This window comes from Camelus dromedarius, chromosome 24, assembly GCF_036321535.1.
Source record: "Camelus dromedarius isolate mCamDro1 chromosome 24, mCamDro1.pat, whole genome shotgun sequence".
NCBI lineage: Eukaryota > Metazoa > Chordata > Mammalia > Artiodactyla > Camelidae > Camelus > Camelus dromedarius.
The window spans coordinates 2,424,953-2,447,939 of record NC_087459.1 but is presented as its reverse complement, the minus strand read 5'-3'; the positions used below and the strand labels follow the sequence as shown (position 1 = coordinate 2,447,939).

The 22,987-nt window shown below is 48.7% G+C and overlaps 1 protein-coding gene and 1 non-coding gene across 2 annotated transcripts in view; one reads left to right on the top strand and one right to left on the bottom strand.

The window, feature by feature from the left end:
- Nucleotides 1–5,590: 5,590 nt before the first annotated feature.
- TEKT5 (tektin 5) overlaps nt 5,591–22,987 on the bottom strand; it is a 36,135-nt gene continuing 18,738 nt past the window's right edge. Inside the window, exons 6-7 of the mRNA XM_010980051.3 lie at nt 10,428–10,582; nt 5,591–5,980 (exon numbers count right to left, since the gene is read on the bottom strand). Of these exons, the coding sequence (XP_010978353.1) occupies nt 5,764–5,980; nt 10,428–10,582 (372 nt within the window). The 3' untranslated portion in view covers nt 5,591–5,763. The remainder of the gene's footprint in view (nt 5,981–10,427; nt 10,583–22,987) is intronic.
- TRNAA-UGC (transfer RNA alanine (anticodon UGC)) lies at nt 6,401–6,473 on the top strand. The gene has a single exon. It is a non-coding gene; the product is annotated as a tRNA-Ala (tRNA).

Below are 22,987 nucleotides of genomic sequence, written 5' to 3'. Positions count from 1 at the left end.
ATATTTACAGACACCCACTGTGCACAGGGACTGAGGGCACAGAGGTGACTAATCTCTCAGGGCATCCCCATTCCTTCTACTTTGCTTTCTGCCCCTATCACTCTGCCAAAACTACTTCTTACAGCTCATCAAACCCAATAGTTTTTCTTTTTTCTTATTAAAAATTTTCTTAACTATGAGGACATCCAATATCACTAATCATTAGGGAAATACAATTAAAACTACCATCTCACACCCATTAGGATGGCTACTACACAAAAATAACATTTTGACAAGTTGTGGAGAAATTGAAAACCTTGTTGATGGAACTAGTATGTTGCTTCCTCAAAATATTAAAAATAGAATTACTATATTATCTAACAATTCCCCTTCTGGGAATATACTCAAAAGAATTGAAAGCAGGGTCTCAGAAAGGTATCTGTATACCCATGTTCCCTGCAGCCCTTATTCATAATAGCTAAAAAGTGGAAGCAAACCAAGTGTCCGTCAATGAATGGATAAGCAAAATGCAGTATATCCATACTATGGAATATTATTAAGCCTTAAAAAAGGAAATTTTGCAATATGCAAAACATGGATGGACCTTGAGGACATCATGCTAAGTGAAATAAGCCAGTTACAAAAAGACAAATATTGTATGAGTCCGCTTATATGAGGTACTCAGCATAGTCAAAATCACAGAGACAGAAAGTAGGATAGTGGTTGCCAGGGGCAAGTGGGGAGTCTGCACAGTTATTGTTTAATGAGTATAGACTTTTAGTTTTATAAGATGAGAAAGAATTATGGAGATGGATGTGGTGAGGGCTGCACAACATTATGAATGAATTTAACACCAATGAACTGGATACCTTAAAGTGGTTAAGATGGTAAATTTTATGTTATATGGATTTTACTACAATAAGAAAAATTGGGGAAAAAAATGTCTTAATGAGCATGCCCACCACCCAGACTTTGGTTTCTAAATACCATTCGCCAATAAAAGGAACCAGCGCTCCTTGGAGAAATAGCTGATTCTAGCACTGAAGCAGGAAAAACAAAATTCAAGATGAGCCTGGAGCATCTCATAGGACCAGAAAGTAAGGAAGTGCTCAAAAAAAACAAAACGATGGGGACGGACGTGTCAAAGAGACTCAGGAACCAACCTGCAAGAGCTCCCGATGCCCAAAGCTGGAACAATCTGAGCAACACAACAAATAGTGTAGTGCTGGATTGTAACCCAAAGTATAAAATAAAGATCCGTGAGGCGTACTGATACAAATAAGTACTAGAAAAAAACAAGGGTGAAGGGACATACTTTTCTTAGAAAAGAATTAGATACTGTATCACCAAGAGGTAGAGCTTAATGACCCCTGTCCTTGATTGTGGGCTGGACTTAATGACCCAATTCTGAAGAATGGAGTATGGAAAGAGAAGAGGAGTGAACGGGCAGTGGAGAAACCTGGAAGATGCCACGTTAACCATGTGATCGTGTTAACATCACCAGGGATGCCGTGCGGTCATCATGAATGCCCTCATAGCAGCAGATGAGAAGGGCACTTCACCTCTGTGGTCTTCCCCCTCAAACCTGTAACCCCGCACTAGTCACGAGAGAAACAACAGACAGACTCAAGTTCGGAGACATTTAACAAATACCTGCGATTACAAGCACTCTTCAAAACTGTCAAGGTCATGAAAAACAAGGAAAGACAGAAATGGTCGTAGAAAGAGGAGGCTGACAACTAAGTGCAATATAATACCTGGGATTGGATCTTAGAACAAAGATAAAGAGTGGAAAAACAAATTCTGAAGTTTAGTTAATGGTAATGGACTAATGTTAATTTCTTAGTGTGAATGAAAAATCTTGCCAGCCTATGAGTAAACAAAGGATGCTGTAGCCATCGAGTCATCAGCTGCACCCTTCTTCCCACCCAGTGAGCGGAGGGAATTCAGGATGCAGATAAGCAGGCAGCCCGCCCTCTGCAGCCACCTCCAACGGTGCACCCTGAGGGAGCTCAGGATGTGAAAGAACAGGACACTGGCCCTAGTTAGCTAGATGCACATCAAAGGAATGATTTCAATGAGCCCAGACCTTTGTACCTTCCTATACACAGAAAAGCGCTGAATTCCTTAACTTGAGATATCTGGTTTTCCTTAATTAACAGTAATCTTTTGATGTTCTATCTGGTCTTTGTGGCAAAAACTCCTATATATCCTGGTTTCTACCTTGCCACTTTGGATCAGCCTCTTAGAGCCATGTGAGAGGCTCTGTCCTGGGCTTGAGTCCTCAGGAAGTCTGCTGAATAAAACATAACTCTCAGCTTTTAGGTTGTGCATTTTATTTCAGTCAACATTAGTTTTGACAAATACACCGTAACAAATGGTTTACATAAGATGTTAACATCAGGGGGCAGCCGGTAAAGGATACATGGGAACTCTCTGCGTTGTCTTTGCAACTTTTCTATGAATCTAAACCTATTGCCCAATAAAAAGTCAATTTAAAGCAGCATTTCCTTCTTATTAAAAAGAAACACATGTTCACTGTAGATAATTTAGAATATAAACAAATAAGAAACCAGCAGTTACTTACCATCGACTTGTTACTCTATTAACATTCCAGTGTTTCAGTGCAATCTTTTTTTCCTGTGCACAATTTTGTACTCTGCACTTTTAGCCTCATAAGCATATTCCTTCAGCATTCAAGCATTTGATGAGCATGATTTTGGCAGCTACTTAGTATTCCATGACTTGGTTGTGCTATATTTTACTTAGCTGTTCTCTCTGCTGTTGGGCACAACTTTCCAAGGTACCTATGATAAGCAACTCCTTAATGCATAATCTTGGTCTGCATTTGGAATGGTTCTCCAATGATAGTCTTCTCTATGATTCATAAGTTGAAGGGTGTGGATATTTTAAGGTTCTTGGCACTTACTGACAAGTTGCTTTCCAAAATTGTACACCCATAGGTATCCAGGTCCATGGTATGTTTAGGATGCCTGCTTCCAAAGGACTTTCCTTATTCTTCATATGAAAATTCCCACTCTTGTAATTCTGCAGTCCCCTTGACATTGCTTCTTCCGGGCTCTGTTTGCCTCTGTGTGTGCTCTCTCCGTCCCCTTTGGTCCTCTGTTCACCTCAGCATCACATTACTCCAGTGAACCTCTTTCCCACTTCAGCATCTCCTGCCGCAGCCCATCTGTTCCTGAGGCTGCAGATCCCCAGATCACTGATCCCAGATCACCAGCACAGCCTCGCTAGCCTCTCCCTTGAGCTCCAAGACCACATTTCCACTTGCCTGTCAGATATGTACCCCCGGACATCCCTCAGGCAATGAAGCAAACTCCACACATGAAGGGAAGATATCAGTATTTCTCTGCCTCTATCCAGAGTCTCCACTGGATGCTAAGTGTTCCTTAACACCTCTTCAAGACTTGCTTATCTCCCTTTTGAACAAAAGAAGGCTTCAGACATACTACCTTGGACAGACAATAACTCCTAACCAGACACCATTAGCAGTATTTTGTTTCTTCAACAGCTGACAAAGCAGGTTTCCTATTTGCAGTCATGCCACATATTTGCCTTTAAAATAGATTTAAGTTTTTAATTAAGTGCAAAAATCTAAGAGATTGAGTGAATAGCAGTAGAGGTGGTACAGGCAGACCTCAGAGATACTGCGGGTTCTGCTCCGGACCATTGCAGTAAAGCCAATATCACGATAAAGCAAGTCATATAATTTGCTTCGGTTTCCTAGTGCATATAAAGCTTATGTTCACGTTACACTGTAGTCTATTAAAGTGTGCAATAGCATTATGTGTAAAAAAGTACATACCTTATTTAAAAAACACTTCATTGCTAAAAAAAAAAAAAAAATGCTACCTATCACCTGAGCCTTTAGCAAGTTGCAGCAGTAACATCGAAGATCGCTGATCCCAGGTCACCACAACAAATACAATAATAAAAATGTTAGACGTGCGAGAATTACCGCAGTGTGACACAGAGACACAAAATAAGCAAATGCTGTTGGGAAAATGGTGCTGATAGACTTGCTCGACACAGGGTTACCACAAGCTCTCAGTTTGTGAAAAACACAAAACAAAAACAAAACAAGAAAAACGTAGTATCTGCAAAGCACAATGAAGTGAAGTGCATTAAAACATGATGGCCTGGACTTGGTCACGGCAAACACTGCAGAGGTGTCATTTGAGTGCTACTCAAAGTCTGGTCCCTGCACTATCAGCATCATTAGGGAGCTTGGTAGAAATTCAGAATCTCAGGCTCCACCCAGGCCGACTGACTCAGATTCTGCGTGTTAACGAGATTGCCAGGTGATCCGAGCATGTGCTTTAAACTTTGGGAAGCACTGATGTGAATAATGAAGTTTGGGAAACATTGATCTCGGGAAAAAAGTTGGAACTATTTGTCCTTCATGATCTGGCCTCAGCTGACACTTCTAGATGATTCGCAGCCTCCCCAAGACTTCCCCATCCAGGACAACAGCTCCCTGCCTTAATCCACGCTGTTCTTCTCACCCTCTTCTGCCTCAGCCTCCTCATCATTCAAGACTCAGCTCCAACAGTACTTCTTTCTTCTCTTGTTTGAGGTGAATTTCACATAACATAAAATTAACCACTTAAAGTGAAGAGTCCTACAGCATTTAGCACATTGACAATGTTGTCCAACTACCCTTACCTCGTCCCAAACACTCTCATCACTCCAAATAAATTCCTGTACCCACTAAGCAGTCACTTCCCATCCCCCTTCTTCTTGGCAACCGTCAATCTGCTATTTCTATGGAATAGTCTATCCCGGGAATTTCACATCGGTGGAATCAGACACTATGTGGCCTTTTGTGTCTAGCTTCTCTTAGCGTAATGTCCTCAAGGTTCATCTGTGTGGTAACAGGTGTCAGCGCTTTGTTCATTTTTATGGCTGAATAATACTCAGCTGCGTGGATAGACCACATTTTGTTTACCCACGCACCCACTGGTGGACATTTGGGTCGCTTCCACTTTGTGACTACTGTGATTAGTGCTGCTAAGAACGTTCGTGGGTTAAGTATTTGTCTGCATATCTGTTGACAATGTTCTTAGTTCTACACCCGAGAGGATTGCTTGGTCGAATGGTGTCCATGTTTAACTTTCAGAAGCAGTGTTACATCTCCCTAGAGCTTTCCCTCAACCCTAACCTGCTTCCTCCTGCCCCACCCATAGGATGGATTTTGCCACCTCCCTCCCCCTACTGCAATTTCTAAAACACCCCAAAGCTAGGATTCAAACCCAGGACTTCTGTCTCCAAATCCTATTTTTTTTGCACTGCCCCTCATGGCTGACAGCCACCTCCACCTCGAACTGACTTCATTTTATAGAACACGTGCAGGTTGGAAGCTTGTTCAAGGCCACTCGTCTCCTAAGTGACAGCTGGTCTCTGATGTCTAATCTTTGGACACCACAGTCTATGCTGTGCTTCTAAGTGGACAAACAGGTTTAAAAAATGTGGCCTCTTTCATTCTTGGGGATGCTGACAACCTTGCCCTGCTCCGTCCCTAAGGGAGTCCCACTCTGTCTCCTCCTGGGATCAGCCACGAGGTGGGTTCTGCAGCAAGGAACTCGAACCATGGTTTGGGCACGTTTATTTTGGCTCTTTATATATATATATACACTTTTTTTTTTTCATGATAGGAGGAAAGGGAGAAAATGACACTTTCTTTTATTTTGTTTTCCCACCTTTTCAAATTCTATGCTGCATAAGGAACCTGCTTGGAGCAGGGCGCCAGGGGCTGGTGGCAGCTCAGGGGCAGATCCCCATGCACGGGGTGCTGGGGAAGGTCTTTCTCATGCTCATGCACTTCTCCTTGTCGATGCAGAGCGTGTTGGCCTTGATGGCCAGCTCGTGCTCCAGTCGGCACTTGGTCATGACCAGCAGGTGCAGTGTGTCCCGCGTCTCCCGCAGCCTCAGCTTGAGGGTCTGCAGGGTGTCGTCAATGGTGAAGACCTCGTTCACAAGCCTGCGGAGAGAGCAGAGCTGAAGGCACGGTTCATCCGGCAACACAGAGGCACTGCCTGTGTGCCAGGAACTGTGCCAGGCGCTGGGAGAGGCGGTGAGCTAGGAAGGCAAGGCTCAGCTGGCAGGGAAGACACAGGCGAACACCCAGCAGAGCTACCGAGGGTGATGAGCACAAAGGGAGAAACAGATGAGATGTTCAGGAAAATAATCCGGTGGTTCCTCAGCTAAATGCAGACTCACCACAGGACCCGGCAATTCCACTCCCAGGTACACACCACGAGAACTGAAAACAGACACTCAAATACTTGCACAAATAATTGTACATCACTAATAACAAGAGTCAGGGGGCTTCAAGATGGTAGAATAGAAGGACCCAGCGTTAACCCTCTCCCACAAATACATCAAAAATATATCTATGGGGGGAGGATATAGCTCAGTGATAGAGTGTATGCTTTGCATGCACAAGGTCCTGGGTTCAATCCCCAGTACCTCCATTAAAAAAGAGACAGAGATCCATCCATGTTACTGCAAATGGCATTATTGTGTTTTTATGGTACACCAGAAATTGATACCTTGTAACTGACTATTGTCTAATTTTAAAAAATGAAAAATTTGGGGGGGAAAAGAGAAATACATCTACATGTGGAACAATTCTCACAATACCTACTGAACTCTGGCAGAGCTTGTACAAGTGGAACTACAGGGAAAATCTTCACAAAACCAGGTAAACAACAAGGTCCTACTGTAGAGCACAGGGAATTGTATTCAGTACCTTGTAATAGCCTATAATGAAAAAGAATAGGAAAAGGAATATATGTGTGTAGAACTGAATCACTGTGCTGTATGCCAGAAATTAACACAACATTGTAAATCAGCTATACTTCAGATTAAAAGAAAAAAGAATCAAAAGGTGGAAACAACCCAAAAGCCCACTGATGGATGAATGGATAAACAATGTGGTCCAGCCCCACACTGGGATGTTATTCAGATGTAATAAAAAGGAAGGAAGCCTTGACGCAGGCTACAACATGGATGGACCTGGAGGCATTATGCTGAGTGAGAGATACCAGACACAGAAGGTTATATATTGTCCGATTCCATTTATATGAAATGTCCAGAATAGGCAAATCAATAAAGACAGAAAAATCCGTAGATTAGTGCTGCCAAGGCTGGAGCCGGGGGGGTAGAGAGTGACTGCTGATGAGGACAGGACTTCCTCTGGGGTCAAAGAAGAGTGGAAATGTTTTGGAGCTAGTTTGTGGCGGTGGTTGCACAGCATTGTAAACGTAGTAAGTGTCACTAATGGCATGTTATTTCATGCTGTGTGTATTTTATCACTTTTTTTTTTAAAAAAAAAGCAGATGACTGGGCCAGCCTCATGCAGGTAAGATGGGCAGGGGTGGTATCTGGTCTTGGTCCTCGGCTCAGGTGCCCCAGCTGCTGTGAACATTGGTCCACACGTCGCCAGGGACGCCAATGGCTCCCTGACACGGGGGTGTGAAAGGCCATCCCCTGTCTCGGGGTGGAACAAGCTCCGAGGTGTAACTCACACTCCAGGGGTCAGGATGAAGCTAGGCTCCCCTTTTCTGCCTCCCTGCACCCCTTCTTCTGAAGTTCTGCTTCTGTGAGACCTTCCCAAGGCACCAGGAAAGGCCTGTCTGAGGAGGGAACTTTTGAGCTGAGAAAAATAGATGAGAATGAGCTGGCATGTGAAGACCCAGACGGAAGTGGTCTACAGCAGCTATTCAAGAGAGCTCCATGCGATGCTGGTAATGGTCTACACCCGCACCGCCCGATCTGGTTGCCACCAGCCACGTGGAACTCACGAGAACTTGCAAGGCGGTGAGATCAACTGAGGAGCTGAATTTTTCATTGTTTTTCATTTTAAATCATTTAAGCATAAATGGAAGAGCCACGTGCAGCTGGTGGCTATTGAACTGGACAGTGCCGTTCTGCAGAGACGCGCACGTGTGAAATCGACTGGGTGGGATTTTGTCCTCAGTGCGATGGGAAGGCGTTGGGGGGTGTTGACATAGGGGATGAGGTGCTGATTCCAGTTTGGGGATAACCTCCAGGCTGCTGGGGTAGGATTGGATTGGACAGGGACAAGAGTGGAGGCCGGAGAGAGACCAGGGTTCTGTTGCTATCCAGATGGAGTAGGTTGAAGAGCGCCCCCTCAAAGATACGTCCAAGTCCAAACCCCAGTACCTGTGAATGTGATGCTCTTTGGAAACAGGTTTTTTGTTGATGTAATTGAGTTAAGGATCTTGAGATGAAATCATTCCAGATTTAGGATCGGCCCTAAATCCAACAACTGATCTCCTTATAAGAGAAAGGAGAGAGAGATTTAAGACACAGAGAGATGCACAAAGAAGCAGGCCAGGTGAAGACAGAAGCAGATGCAGTGATGTGGCCACAAGCCAAGGACTGCTGGCCACCACCAGAAGCCAGGAGAGAGGCCGGGAAAGGATGCTCTCTCAGAGTCCCCAGAGAGAACCAATCCTGCTGACACCTTGATTTCAGAAGTCTGGCCTCCAAAAGTTTGAAAGGACACATTTCTGTTGTTGTAAGCCACCCAGTTTGCAGTAATCTGTCACAGCCGTAGGACATGGATAGACCTGGCGAGCTGTGATGGTGGACTGGTTGTGGGGCTGCACTGGGGGTCCCGCCTCATGGGGGAGGGACAGTGAAACTGGGCTCAGGACTGGAGGACACACTGCTGGAAGGACTTGGGTTGGTATCAGGGTGAGCATCCCCTGTGACAAGCATGAGCCAGAGAGAGGTGACAGGAGCAACTTGGAAACGGGTCTCTCCTTGGGGCTCTCTAGACCAGCACCATCCAACAGGACTTTCTGCAGTGATGGAAATACTCTGTTCCGTGCTGTCCAGTACGGTAGCCCCCAGCCACACGTGGCCCCTGACCACTGACCCATTTCCAGCCCAGAGGTGGCAAAGGAGGGGGCAGGGGGCAAGGAAGGTAATTTGTGGAAGAGGAAATTCAGCTGCTGGAGAAGGCAGACAGCTTGAGTCCTACTGCCTGCTCAGTTCCCAACACACATACACAACGTACATATAGTTGTGCAGATACACACATACATACACATAGTACACACACACACACACACACACACACACACACACTGTACTGCCTGGGGCTCCAGAGCCAAATACGCCCCGTTTGTGCTCTCTGTCTACACCCCTTCGTGGCACAGCTGGTGGACAAGGACGCCAGGAGCGTGTCCCAGGCTAGCAGGTCCTCCAGGACAACATCTGGTCAGTCCCCTAAGCTCTCCCCAGGGTGGACCAGTGGGCTATCAGAGCCTCTGCCCAGGGGTCGCTCCAGCCCAGCCTGAGCATCTAAGACACAGGGGTATGGGTGGAGGAGGGGTCGGGAGAGCTTCCCTAATCCTCACCCAGGACTGGCCCCCCTTCAGCCCAGGCGGGGCAGGACCCTGGCCACCCTGCACCCACTTCCAGGGTGAAGACCTTCCAGGCCAGCCGCAGGCTGAGGAGCAGGTGGCCAGGCCTTCAAGCTCAAAGCCTGGGGTTGCTTTGCATCCACCACACCCCCACCCTAGCCACACCCAGCTTTTCTGTTTCCTAAGTGATTATCTCGGGCGGTAACTGAGGCTGTGCAAACATCAGCAAGTGGAACCGCCCCGCATTTTCTCTCAGAACGTTCTTCCTCCTCCTCTTCACTCCTCCAGCTCTCTTCTCCACATCTCAGCTCAGAAGGAAGACAAGCTGTGGGGGAATTTGTTACGCAGCAATGGAGAATGAATACAATGCCCCTCGCATGAAGGGAACAGAGCAGCCGAGTGGCCAGCCCCAAGTCACACAGCACTGTCATGAGAAAATAGTACCCTAGGTCTGATGACCATTTCCTTCCTTGCGTGGCCATTGTCCCACTCCAAACCCCTACCGCAGGCACACACAAACCCTGTTCCTGGGCCTGTGTGAGCTTTTTACCCCTCTCCTGTGAGGAGGCCCTTTGGCAGCAGGCGCAGCCCCTCCTGAGCTAACCAGGATGGACAAGGTGAGTCTATTCCAAGGCTTGCAGAGAAGAACTTCACAAAAAGGGTGACGGAGGGGGAGGGAGGTGTGGGCTAGGCACCTCTTTCATGGGAGTCAGGAGAAAGAGGGGGTGAAGCCAGCGAGGGCAGAGGCCACGTCTCTGGTCTGGGCGGCTCCTCTTGTTGACCTTTAGGGGAAAGCTGGAAAGTTCCCGGAGGAGAACAGAGCTACAGAACCACCCTCACACAGGCAGGTGAGAAGACTGCCATGCAGAGGGGTGGCCTCCATCATGGGGGGCTATCGAGGGCAACCCCAGAACCCCAGTGCCCTGTGGAGTCTTGGGCCCGGATGCCCTGATTGGCAGTGGGACCATTTTCCAGACCCAGGTTTCCTGGGAGCCCCTGAGACCCTCCCCTCCAGCCTCCACCACTCACTTGAACTGTGGGATGTCCCTGCACAGCTCCACGTTGGGGCGCCGGGTCCGGCATTCCAGCCTCGTCTGTGCCACCTTCAGCGGGCACTCCTTGGCCATGATGGACCTTTCCAGCAGCATGATGGTGTTCTCTGTCTGGAAGATCTCCTGCAGCGTCTGCGGGGAACATGTGCGGTATCAGAAGGAACCTGATCTTGCACTTATCCAACCCAGAACTGAGTGTACTAAACAGACGTCACTTCACTGTGGCTGAAACATCCATTGTCCTCCCCACCGTCGCTGGCAGCCCTCGATCTGTGAGCAGTTCTTCTCTTCGTGGTGTCCCTCCCCTGCAGGAAGGCTCTTTGTGGTGGGCTGTGCTAAAGTCCCTCCCAGACTTGGCAGGACCCAACGGCGTAGTGATGTATGCTCTGCTCCTGACAAGCCTAAAAGCGGTGCCCTGCCACAATGCCCCCCCAGAATCCCTCCTTTGGCTCTTTCTTTGCTTGTCTGTCTCTCTCACTCGCATATAAGCTCCAAGAGGTCAGGGGCTTTGCTTTGTGCGTGCTGTATCCTCATCTCCAGGAACAGAGCTTGGTGCAGAGTGATGGCTATTGGATAAAATACAGGATGCCAGTTAAATGTGAATTTCAGACCGACAGCAAAGCCTTTTTTACTATATGTCTCAACCACTGCATGAGACACATTTAGATGAAAAATTCATTTGTTGTCAATCTAAAATTCAAGTTTAACTGGACATCCTGGAGTTTTGTTTGTTAAATCTGGCAACTCACGGTAGGAGCTCAAGGAACATTCAATGAAAGTAGAAGAACCAGTCTTGCCTTCAAGGACTTTACAGTCATGTTTTTTTCACTCTTTTCCATCAGCTATGAAATATTCACAAATCAAAACAGGTACTGGGATGACTATTTGGGGTCCATATTTTATGGGCGCCTAGAAATTGCTTAAAGGACACTTTTTCCCAAAGAAAGTCCTAGCTTCCTTGTTAGCTCAAGGAAAAAACCTAGAAAGAGAACATTTCACGACTTCGAGAGAACAAAAGGACGCCTTTTTCCTACTGGGGTTGAGATGGGGAGCCAGGGGAGCTGCACTGCCTCTTTCAAAGCCCACAGAGGCGGAAGGCTGGCCCCCTCACCTGGTCCCCAGTGAGCCCAGCACGTCGGAACACAAACACATCAGTGAGTGGGGGGAATACCTCTCTTAGAAGCCCCAAGGATTTTCCTTAGAAACCTGCCCTTTGGGTATGTAGATATGCGAAACTCAGAAAGCAGCACCCCAGCGTGATAGAGAAGGAAATTAAGCCTTCTAAACGTGAAAAATGCTTCTTAGTGCCACATTGCTCTGTGTGGAAACAGCCCCTCGATCTAGCATCTAGATGTCCCCACTGGGGGTTGGGGGGAATTACTGAGGGTGGGGCTGCTGGTGGTACCCAGCCCAGGATGCTCTGCTCGCGCCAAGAAGGCTGTTGCTGGGAGAACCTGAGGTTGTACTTCACCTTGGCTTCTTCTGTTTGCTGTCTCCACCCGCCCCTCTGGCCCCCAGCTCAGGGCCTGGCCAGCCTCACCAGGGGTCTGAAACTTTACCAAAATCCTATTTCTTGTCTATAGGGAAGGGGCTGACACTCATTCACGAGCTCAATCATTTCTTCATTCACTCTCTCTTTAATTTATGGGTTCATTGATTCACTCATTGACTTAAATGTTCACTCGGCATCTGTTGGGTGCTGAGCACTGTTCTAGGCGGTGGACACAACGGTGAACAGAACAGGCAGGAAACCCCACCTTCGCCAAGTTACAGTCTAGTGGATTATTTGCCCTTTCCTTTGCTCCTTTACGCAACATTTACCGAGTACCTACAAGCCCTTACTATGCTTGTGACCATCTTTAGCATCACAGAAGTTCAAGTTCTTTCCTCACCGTTAAAAACAGGCATTGAGGTCCTACTGTCTAGCACAGGGAACTATATTCAATATCTTATAATAACTTATAAAAAGTATTTAAAAGAATATATACATGTATAACTGAATCACTGTGCTGTACACCAGAAACTGACACAACATTGTAAATCAACTATATTTCAATTTAAAAAAAAACAAAACCAGGTACTGGATGCCTTTAGTGTGCAGGACCTTGGTGACAGATGATGCCACCTAAATGGCATCCGATACATACTCATTTCAGTTTTCCAGGAACTCTCGTGGGAGCACAGCGGAGGGACAGGGACACAGCAACACAATGAACGGGAGCTTCCGGAGAACTGGAACTCACTAATTACTTTTCAAGCCTGTTGATCCCTTCCAGGAGTGCGGTGGGGGCCTGTCCTGAGCACCGCCTCTCTAGCACTCATTCCTCTCTCTTGATTGACAAAGCGCAGCTGGGGAATTAAGAGCTCTGCAGGCAACAGGCTCCGGCTACCTTTTAACAAGCTTGCCCTGCTTTCATTTCATGGATCTTTCTAGCCGCCCTCCACGTATGGCAAGTGCTGCTGGTTTTCCATCTGTAGAAGTAATATAAATACATTTTCAACAGCTTGATTGAAACAGCAACGCAAAGTAAATAACAGCCCAGGTGGCGCAGGAATATGGCAAAATCAGGAAAGCAGCTCAGGAGTGGCTGCATCTGGGAAACAACGTGTCATGCGGCGTCTCCCAGGCAGCTAGATCCAGCAGGAGAGAGAAGGGAGGGGAAGCTGGGGAGCTCAGCGGGCGGTGACAGCGGGTTGAGGATGCTAAGGACTGGGGGCCACTGTGAAGTCCCTTGCCCCCACCCCCATCTCCTCCTCAGGGCTGGCTTCTGGTGGTGCTGGGGGAGCGGCTGGAACAGACTGTTGCTTTTTCTCCATGCCACCATGCCCTGTCCCGCTCCTGGCATTTCTTGAGCAGGCCTGCCTGTGGATTTTCCAGAACACTAGGGGTTTTCCAGAACTGGCTGCTCTAGAACCCAGTGATGACTCACACCCAAGGCAAGTCTGCCCAGGTGGGTGCATACTCTGCCCAAACTGGTCCCTGCAACCTCCTGTCCATCCTCTGTCACTCATAGCCAGGATCCTCTTCACTAGAAGGTAGAAAAAAGATACACATACACACACACTGTCCTGGGGGCAGCCCCTGACACCCACCCCACTCTTGCCAGCCTGTGCACCTCCAGAAGCCCCGGGAGTAGTGACTCAACCTCCAGAAGTTTGAGGAATGTGACCCCCAGGCGTTGGGAGGCAGAGACCACGTGGGCTGACCAGAGGCAGGGGCCAGAGGCAGAGCAGCTTTGACCTTCGTGCTCAAAGGAAGGTAAGGATTTGCTTGGTGCCAACACTGAACTCTGAGCTCCAGGTCAGTCTGGTCCCTAGACCCCAAATTCTAGGACATCCCCTAGGAGAAGAGCCTGAAGTCTAAGAGGCTGACCCGCATATCCCAGCACGCCCACTGCGGGTCTGTACTGTAGGAACCCAGGACCACCAGGGAGCATACACACTAAGGCGGTTCAGTGAGCTGGCAGCACCTGGGTGCCCGTGACCATGGAGACAGACACGTAAGAGAATATAACTGAGCAGGTGGAAAATTTCAGCAGCCAAGAGATGAAGGATTAACCTCACCTAGGAACAAGGGTGGGTCTTTAAAATGATGCAAGGTGAGAAAACCAGGCAAGAGAACGAGCTACTTTACAGTCCCCTTTGAGCAAGCTAAAACTCTGTGCACATAAACGGCCGTCTACCTTTTGTAAGAACACATTTAAATCAAGAGGCCCATATGCATTAAATTAACAAGGTCATAGTCATTCATTCAAATTCATTCATACTATGGGAAAGTCATCTATGGGAGAAAGGGAGTGACCACAAAGTTTGGGGATAAAAAAGGATAAACAAAGAAATGTGCCAGGAACTGTGGAGTGTGATAAACTCACCTCTTCAGCAGGTTCAAAAAGAAAAAAAAGTCCCCATAACCCTACCAGATCTAAAGTTTCTTTTTAAAATAATGTTTTTAGTTTTTTTAAGGGAGAGATTCAATTAAACAAAAATACTATCTAATAGTAAAGGATATTAATTCTTAAATTTGGTTGCATGTCAGAATCACCTGGAGAGTTCTTAAAACTGCAGATGCCTGCCCCCTCCCCCAGAGGGTCTGATTTCATTGGTCTTGGGAACACCCTGGGTGCAGGACGTTTTAGGAGCTCCCTGAGTGTTCAAAGGTGTAGCCAGAGTTACAAACCATTGGTACGAGTGATACAGAGATGTGTAAATGTTAAAAAGTCTCAGAGGACTGCGGTTAGGGAGTTGGTTTGTAAATCAAGGCTGTCTGGGTTGGCAGGAAGCCCCAAGTGGAGTCAAGAGAGAAATTTCATCCCTAATCCTGGCGGAGCAGGTAGAAGATATTTTTGGAGATGTGCACGCGGGTGATCTGTTTGCTGCGGGCTTGAGTTTCCAGGAAGGGGCCCGGGGAAGGGGTAGTTGCCTCCTCACAGGGTTTTCAGGTTTCTGGGGGAAATCTGATGTCAGCAACTTGAAACCGTGGTGCTCCAACCCCCAGGCCCAGAGCTGTGCCCTCATCCCACCATGGCTCAGGCAGTCCAGCCCCTGCCCCAGCAAAGGGGAAGCTCAGGGCACAGGCAGCCTTCCAAGGTGGGAAGGCCTGGGCAAGTTTGTACACGCTCCCCAGCTCAGGAGCCCTCAGACTCAAGGCGCCTGTCATATGCAAGTACGCCCGCGCACGCACATACACACACACAAAATGACTGACTGTCTCAGACGCCTCCACCTCCCTCTGCAGTCACCCATCCACTTACCCACCACCTACCGCCAGAGCTGATGTATCTCATACATCCATATCAAACCCAGCATGCTCCCACCGCAGGACCTTTGCACAGACTATCCCCTCTGCTTGGGATGCTCTTTCCCCAGGTAGCCACATGACTCACTCCCTTGCTTCCTTGCAGTGGTGGCTAAAATGCCCAGAAGACCTTCCCGGATCATTTCCCTTAAAATTGCAACCCCCTTAAACTGGCCAGCACTCCCAATCACCCAAACCCTGCTTTATTTTCTCTATAGTCCTTACACCTTCTGAACACTGTGTTTCACTCATTAGTGTTGTTCATCTTCCCCCACCAGAGAGTAAGCTCTGTGCGAGGAGGGGTTTTTGTTTTGCTTACTGCTGAATCTCCTAAACCAATCAATGCCTTCAATATTACTATGTGTATGTATATATTACTGTATCATAATAGCAACAACCATAAGACTATCAAACACTTAAAATAGTGCTTACTGTGTGCCAGGCATTTTGCTAAGGGCTTTGCATATATCAACCAGTCAGTAAGTGCTCAATGAACACTTGCTCCCTGGATGAATCAATACAAGACCCTGGTTAAGAAGAGAATATAGATTTTGGCACTGGACTGCCTGAGTGTCTCCAAATCCCAGCCCAGCACATCCAAGCTGGGTGACCTTAGGTAAGTGTCTTAGGCTCTCTGAGTCTTTCCAGTAAAACAGGGATCACAACCATTCCCACCCCACAGAGTGGAGGTGAGGCGATTGGTGCCCGGCCTGGGAGGAGGAGCGCCTGGAAACCTTAGCAGGTGTATAAACCCCTTTGCTGTGAGCACGCAAAGCTAGTGACATTCACACTCCTTTGCAATCATGTGAAGGGCACCGGGGAGCCGTGTCCCACTCTTCCCAAAGCAAGTGTGTGCATGTGTGTGTTTGTGTATGTCCCAAACACACCCTGGAAAGTGCCACAAGAAACTCATCGTGCCCGTCCCCATCTTTCCTTGGGCAGCTAGAGAGAGGTCTCTCTTTCCCTCTCTCCCTCCCCAGTATCTAAGCTGGGGAAGGGCCACCCTGAGCCACAGAAGCACCCTCCCCTTCAGTCCCCAGAGATGTTAAATTTCCTGCTCCCACAAAGCCAAAGCAAGGAAAAAGAGGCCCCTCCCCAGGGCAGGGCACAGCCTGGCTCAGCTCACTTGAGTGGCTGGAGGTTGGGGGCGGGGTCAGTGGGTGGGGAGTCACCCCATGAGCGGAGTGTCAGCAGCCTTGGCTGGAAGCTGGAAGTCAGTTCGGAAGGAGGGGGTGGAAGTGAAAGTGTCCCCTCACTCCGCTCCCTGGGCCCTGGCTCTATGCTCTGTGTGCTGCAGGCCCGCCAACTGAAAGCTTCCCACTGCCGGGCATAGGGGGCAGGAAGGGCAGGTCACTTCAGCTCACGGAGCCCCTCTGCGGTCACACAGATCTAGGCTCAAATTCCTGCTCCTGCTCTCCCCTGCTGTGTGACCTTGAATGGGTCACTTAACCTCTCTGTGCCTCATGCAATCATGTACTCAACATCTACTGAGCCCCATCTATGAAGCCAGATACTGTGCAGGGAACTGGTTCTCGTCTGTAAAGCCAACGTGATAACTCACCTACCAGGTTGCCGTGAGGCTTAAATAAGATAACGTGAACAACAAGTTTAATCCGGTGCCTGACATGCCGTGGGGCTATCCAGCCTCCCCACCCTCCTCCCAAACCCCCATCCTGCAATGTTCAGTCTACTAGGGGAATTGTCCTTTGGGACCACTGGTCTTTTTTTTTTTTTTTTTTTCTTTAATGTAGGACAGTAGGAAACTCAGATTCATTTGACAGAATTTGCCTTGGCAGGCAACTTAAATTCCCTCAGGCCTCCAGTCCAGGGCTCAGGCTCAACCGCCACCAACCCACTTATTTGAGCATAAGGGGTCAAGGAAGGGGTCGCCCTGCAATGGAGGAGGACTGTCCTCTCGGCTTCTGGAATGTGGCTCAGAGAGGGAGTCAGCTCAAAGGGGCCACATCCCTCCGCCTGGGGAACCAAAGATCTTTTTGTTACCCAACCGCTCCTCCAGGCAGATTCCCAGCCACAGGGGCCTCCACGCAGGGTATCTTGGAGGGACGAGCCTTGAGTGGGCAGTCGGGAGACCCGGTTCCCATCCAAGCCCTAACACAAACCAGCTGCGGAACTGACACCCCTACTGAGAAACCTGGGCTGTGTGGGGGCCCGATTTCCTTGTCCAGCAAATGAGGACTTGAGACCTGTGCTTGCTTGCTGGCTGGGGCACTGCAAGTGCCCTTGGACCATGTACATGGTCCAGTCCATCATCCACCCCCCGCTCCACGTGCCCCGAGCCACCTCCTCCGAGCTCCAGCCTGAGAGCTGGTAGCTGCAGGTATGCCTCTGGGTATGTGTGTGTGTGTGTGTGATTTTGTTTTTAAGTCTTCAGTCATCCCCCTCCAAATAGCCGGGAGTCCCAATACACATCCTTCCAGAGCACCTTGAAGATGCTGTAGACAGTGGACACATTTTTCTATAAAGGTCTGGGTGGTAGATAGTTTCAGCTTTATGGTCTCTGTCACAACCACTCAGCCATTGCAGTGCAAAAGTAGCCATGGATAATACTAAACTATGGGAGGGGATCCGTGTTCAATAAAACTTCATTTACAAAAACAAGTGGCAGGGGTAGATGTGGCCCGGGGGCGTAGTTTGAGGCCCCTACTATGCTATCACAGAAGTCCTGATGCCTGTAAGCTGCCCACCTCACACAAAACTGCTGCTCCTCCGAGGTTTCCCGCCTTTAGAGAAGAGAATAATTTCTCTAGTGCCTTGCTACTCAAGGTGTGGCCTGTGGACCAGCATCACTGGATTCTGAGCACTTGTTAGAAATACAGCATCTCAGGCCCCACCCTAGATCTACCTACAGAATCTGCATTTTAACAAAACGCTCAGGTGATCATTGGCGCGAGACGTTTTAAGGCAGGAGGAGGACGGGCTCGGGTTTGCAGTTGCAGCAAGTCTCTCTGGCTGCCATTTGGAGAGTGGACAAAGGGTCAAAGGCAGGGAGCAGATGGCCAGTGGGGACCTGAGAGAAATGAGGGCCCACACCAAGGCAGGATAGACAGACGCAGGAAGGAAGGTCACGGAAGTTTACAAAAGGCAAAATGGGGAGCACTGGGAATGGCTAGAGTGTGCTGAGGAGACGGCAGCCCCTAAAATCAGGAGGTGCTTCCTATTAAGGAGAGGCTGGGGAACGCCAGCTGGTGTGCAAATGCCCCCACCACACTGCGGAGCATGCGGCCTTGGCAAATTGCCAACCTCTCCAAGCCTCAGTTTGCTTATCTATTTCATGGAGATAATAATAGTGTCTACCTCAGAGGGTGACTGTGAGTACTGATGTAGCTACTCTATGTTTAGCACAGTGGCTGGTACATAACAAGCACTCTACCCATCCATCCATCCATCCTTTCATCCATCCATCCATCCTTTCATCCATCCTTTCATCTATCCATCCTTTCATCCATCCATCCATCCATCCATCTGCCCATCCATCCATCCTTTCATCCATCCATCCATCCTTTCGTTCATCCATCCATCCATCTGCCCATCCATCCATCCTTTCATCCATCCATCCTTTCATTCATCCATCCATCCATGTATCCATCCATCTTTTCATCCATCCATCCATCCATGTATCCATCCATCTATCTACTACCTTTTATCCTTTATTTTTCTTTTTTCTTTCTTAAGTCAAACCTTAATGCCAGAAGACCAAGGCTTTTCAGCCTTGGCACTATTGGCATTTGGAGCTGAGTTGGTCTCTGCCATGGGGGTAGTGATGTGCACTGTAGGGTATTTTGCCGCATCCCTAGTCTTTATCCACTAGATGCCAGTAGCACTCCTTGCCAAGATGTAACAACCAAAAGTGTCTCCAGACATTGTCAGATGTCCCCTGGGATAGAAAATTGCCCCATTGGAGGGCTATTGATCTAGATATTACTGTTGTTGTTGTTGTTGTTGTTGTTGTTGTTGTTGTTGTTGTTAGGTTGAGGTGGTGGGAGTGGGGGAGATGTTCACATTAACTTAAAGAATGAACTCAGCAGGATACTTAGATTCAAATCCCGACTCTGCCATTTACTAGTTGGGGTGGGTGTGGGTGGGAAGCTTGAGGAAAAACACGTGTCCTCAGTTTCCTCATCCATACAATGGGGCTAATAGTAACCCCTTCTTCATGGGTTTGTGGGAGGGAACGATGAGTTAAAGTAAGGAAAGCACTTGGCGCTCTGGCTGCACGGAGTAAGGCTAATGAGTCTTTTGTGGTGATGGTGAATTGTTTTCGCTTCTCCTTCCACTTGCAACAGGACAGCAAGCTAGACCATGACCGTCCACCCTCAGCCCTTGTAGGGGACCAGCTGAGGGCAAGCCCCAGGCCCCAGCATGGGGAAAGGGTGGGTTCCGTGCTGAAGATGGTCTCTGGCCCTGAATGGGGTGTGAAAGGCAGGTGCCAGATTTGCCTCAGACGAAACCAGCCTCAGCTCAGCGGAAAAGCACGCTGATATTCCTGGCTAGAACAGAAATCCACCCAAAGGCTTTGAAAAGGGGGATGTGTTTGGCAGGGCTGTTTGTCATGTAAAACTATCTGCCTGCATCTTGTCTTGTGACAGTAGAGAAAGCCTCTGGGGCCAGGAAATTATTTTGAATGTAGAGAGGGGAAAAAACGGATTTAGCAGTGCTAGCCGGCTTTGGGCTCCTGGATAATATGTGCAACTTTGCAAATGTATTGTTTTCCAAACTGTATGAAGCCAAGGGGTTTCCAAGGAGATGCCTGGCTCAGTGCAGCTTCTTCAGCTCAGGAAAGGAGAAGGCAGCTTGGAATTCTTTTCTGGTCAAATGGTAGAAGGGTTTCAAATACAGCCAAGCCCAGGAGCAAGAAAAGCAAGTTGGGGAGGGCTCCAGGGGGACCTGGCCAGAAACACAGGGCATGAATGCCCCAAAGCAGGGAGTCAAACTCAGCACTCTTGACGTTTGGGGCTACAACGTCTTTGTTGTGGGACGCTGTCCGGTGCATTGCAGTCTTCAGCGGCCTCACTGGGTTCTACCTACTATCTGTTAGTAGCACACCCCTCCGCCCTCTGCCCACAATCTGCAACAACCCAAATGTCTCCAGACACTGGCAAATGCCACTGGGTGAGAATTACTACTCTGGAGAAGAGATGTTGAGTCAACCCTGCTCACAGTTGTTTCTGTCCAGAGGCGGCCAGCTAGCTGCCTTCAGACAATGCCAGGCCAATACAAATATCGGCTGCTCAGAGGCCGTCTGGGGTCGGCTGTCCTGAAAGTTCTGGAGGGATCTGGAAAATCCTTGAGGGGTGGGGGCTCCCTGCTACAGAGGACACGTGTCTGATTCTGGGAAAATTCCTGGGAATCCACTCTCTCAGGCTCTTGAGGGGCTCCTTCTTAATGTTTATCACAATTTTTAATTAATTGTCTATTTACTTATTGTTTTAAAATGTCTCCACCATGAGAACATCCTCGCCCTGAGGATCTAACTCAGAGTCTAGCACACAGGATGTGCTTGGTAAATACCGACCTCAGGCATTGTGGGGAGGGGACTGGCAACCATTTGTTGCGTGTCTACACCTGGGAGACACACCTGGAGGACTGGTTAAAATTCGGATGGCTGGGCCCAGAGTTTCTGATTCAGAAAGTCCTGGAGGGGGCCCGAGCATGTGCACATCTAACAGGTTCCCTGGTGCTGCTGATTCTGCTGGTCCAGGGACCACAGCTTGAGAACCATTAGCCTGAGCTCTGAAACTCTGGTTCTCAGTCTTGGCTGGGGAGTTTGAAAGGCTGGATACTCCGGCCTAACCCCAGTCAATTAAATCAGAATCCCTAGCGATCGGGGTGATTCCAACGTGTGAAGGTTGAGAACTGCTCAGCTGCAACTTTTCACTTGATCCTCGCTGCTGGTAGGATTACTCCTCAGAGATTAGGAAACTGAGGTCCAGAGGAGTTAGTTACTTGCCCAAGATCCTTTAGCCATACCAAGTTCAACCCTGGTCTTTTGATTTCAGAGGCCATGTTCTTTCAGTCACTTTGCTTGTCCTTCTCCATCAGCAGGTCACCAATCAGACCATGGCTTTGTACCATTTTTATAGCTAACAGTCACTGAGCACTTGCGAGGTGATCAGTGTGGATGGTCATGTTCTCACAACGAATATTTGCCAAACACTATTGCTCCCACATGACAGAGGGGAAACCGAAGCACAGAGAGTTGGGGCAACCTGACCCTGGCCACATATTCAGGTGGTGCTAGAGCCAGAATTGAACCCAGCCATCCGCACTGCACTTTGGGGCTCAGTGTGGGAGATGAAGAGTGTTGAGATGGAAGGGGAATCTGGACCAGGACAGGGCAAGCAGACGTAAAAGCTGGGAGTGTGAGGCTGGGCAGCGGGTCCCAAGCAGGCAAGGAGCTGAGGACCCAAAGGTAGACAAGTCACAACTTGGGAGAAACTAGGAGACTGCTGGGACACACCCATACCCAGGAGGTGCCAAGGCAGCCCTCTGCCTCGGCCAGGCTGCGTCTTATATTCTTCTGGTGTCAGCAGTAACCAATCCCAGTGATTGTCTCACGCGGAGCTTCTGGTCAAAGCATATGATTGGCTACCCCGTTGCAGGGTGCAGTAATAGCTTCCTTGGTTCACAAAATGAGCTCAGAACAGCTTCATCTGCACTGTCCCCAGTTCCTGCCCGTGCCATGCTGACCTGTGCTCATTTTCTGCCCCCTCTCCTGTCTGGTCCCTCCAACTTCCTGCATTTGTTGGCTACCTTCCCAGCTCTGAACCTTGGCTCTGTTTTCCTGATTCCAGCAGTTCCTTTCCCACTTGGCACCGTGTCATCGTGGACAGATAACTGGTGACACAGCACCCTCCCATCACCCCACCATTCAGCAAAGCCCTAGGATGGCCCACATCTGAGCTCTCGTGGACCCCTCATGCTGGGTGTCCCCAGGCACACACTGCCCAGGTACAGTGATGAGACCTGAGCCCAGGTGACACGGGAGAGCCTTTGATTCCTCTTGGCGCTCAGTGAGCATCAGGCAAAGAGACCTACTGTGTGCAGCCCTGAGATATTTTTTTCCTGAGAATTACTCTGCCATACCTACATACCCACAAACCCATGTATGTCTGTACAATTATTTAATCTGTTTCTTCAAATCAATTCTTTTATCAGCGTTGGACAAATATATTTGACATGGCATCTTTATATTATTGCCACATGTGGAAAACGAGAATGCCTTGCCACTAAGAGAGGTTACCATCATAATAGAGAAGATGCTAAAAAAAAAAAAAAGGGGGAGACATTAATTCTAAGTTCTGTGTCTCTCAAAGGTTCAAAGCCAGCCTGAGGCTTGGGGCCCGGCTGGCAAGGGGATCTCAAACCAAAGAGAGACAGCAAAGACAGGCGAGCATCACATCAAGTCTTGCTTGATGGAGGGAACTTGGAACGAGAACTCCCTCACTAGATGCAACGGTGTTTAAGGCCCTGTCCCGCCCCGTCCTCACCAGACTGTCCGCTGGGGCGCAGGCGGGCTGGCTCCACGTCCCCTGGGCTGGGCCAGTTTTAGAAACCAGCCGTCAGGAGCTTGGCTGCGGGCACTGGTGCTGGAAGAGATCTGGCTGCTTGCAAAGCACAAAAGCATTTCCCACTCCACAAAGGGTTCCAGTCCTCTCTGGACAAACAGACGGGCTGACGGCAGGCACTGGGGCCCCCAGATGGCAACTGTGGGCCCTCACCCC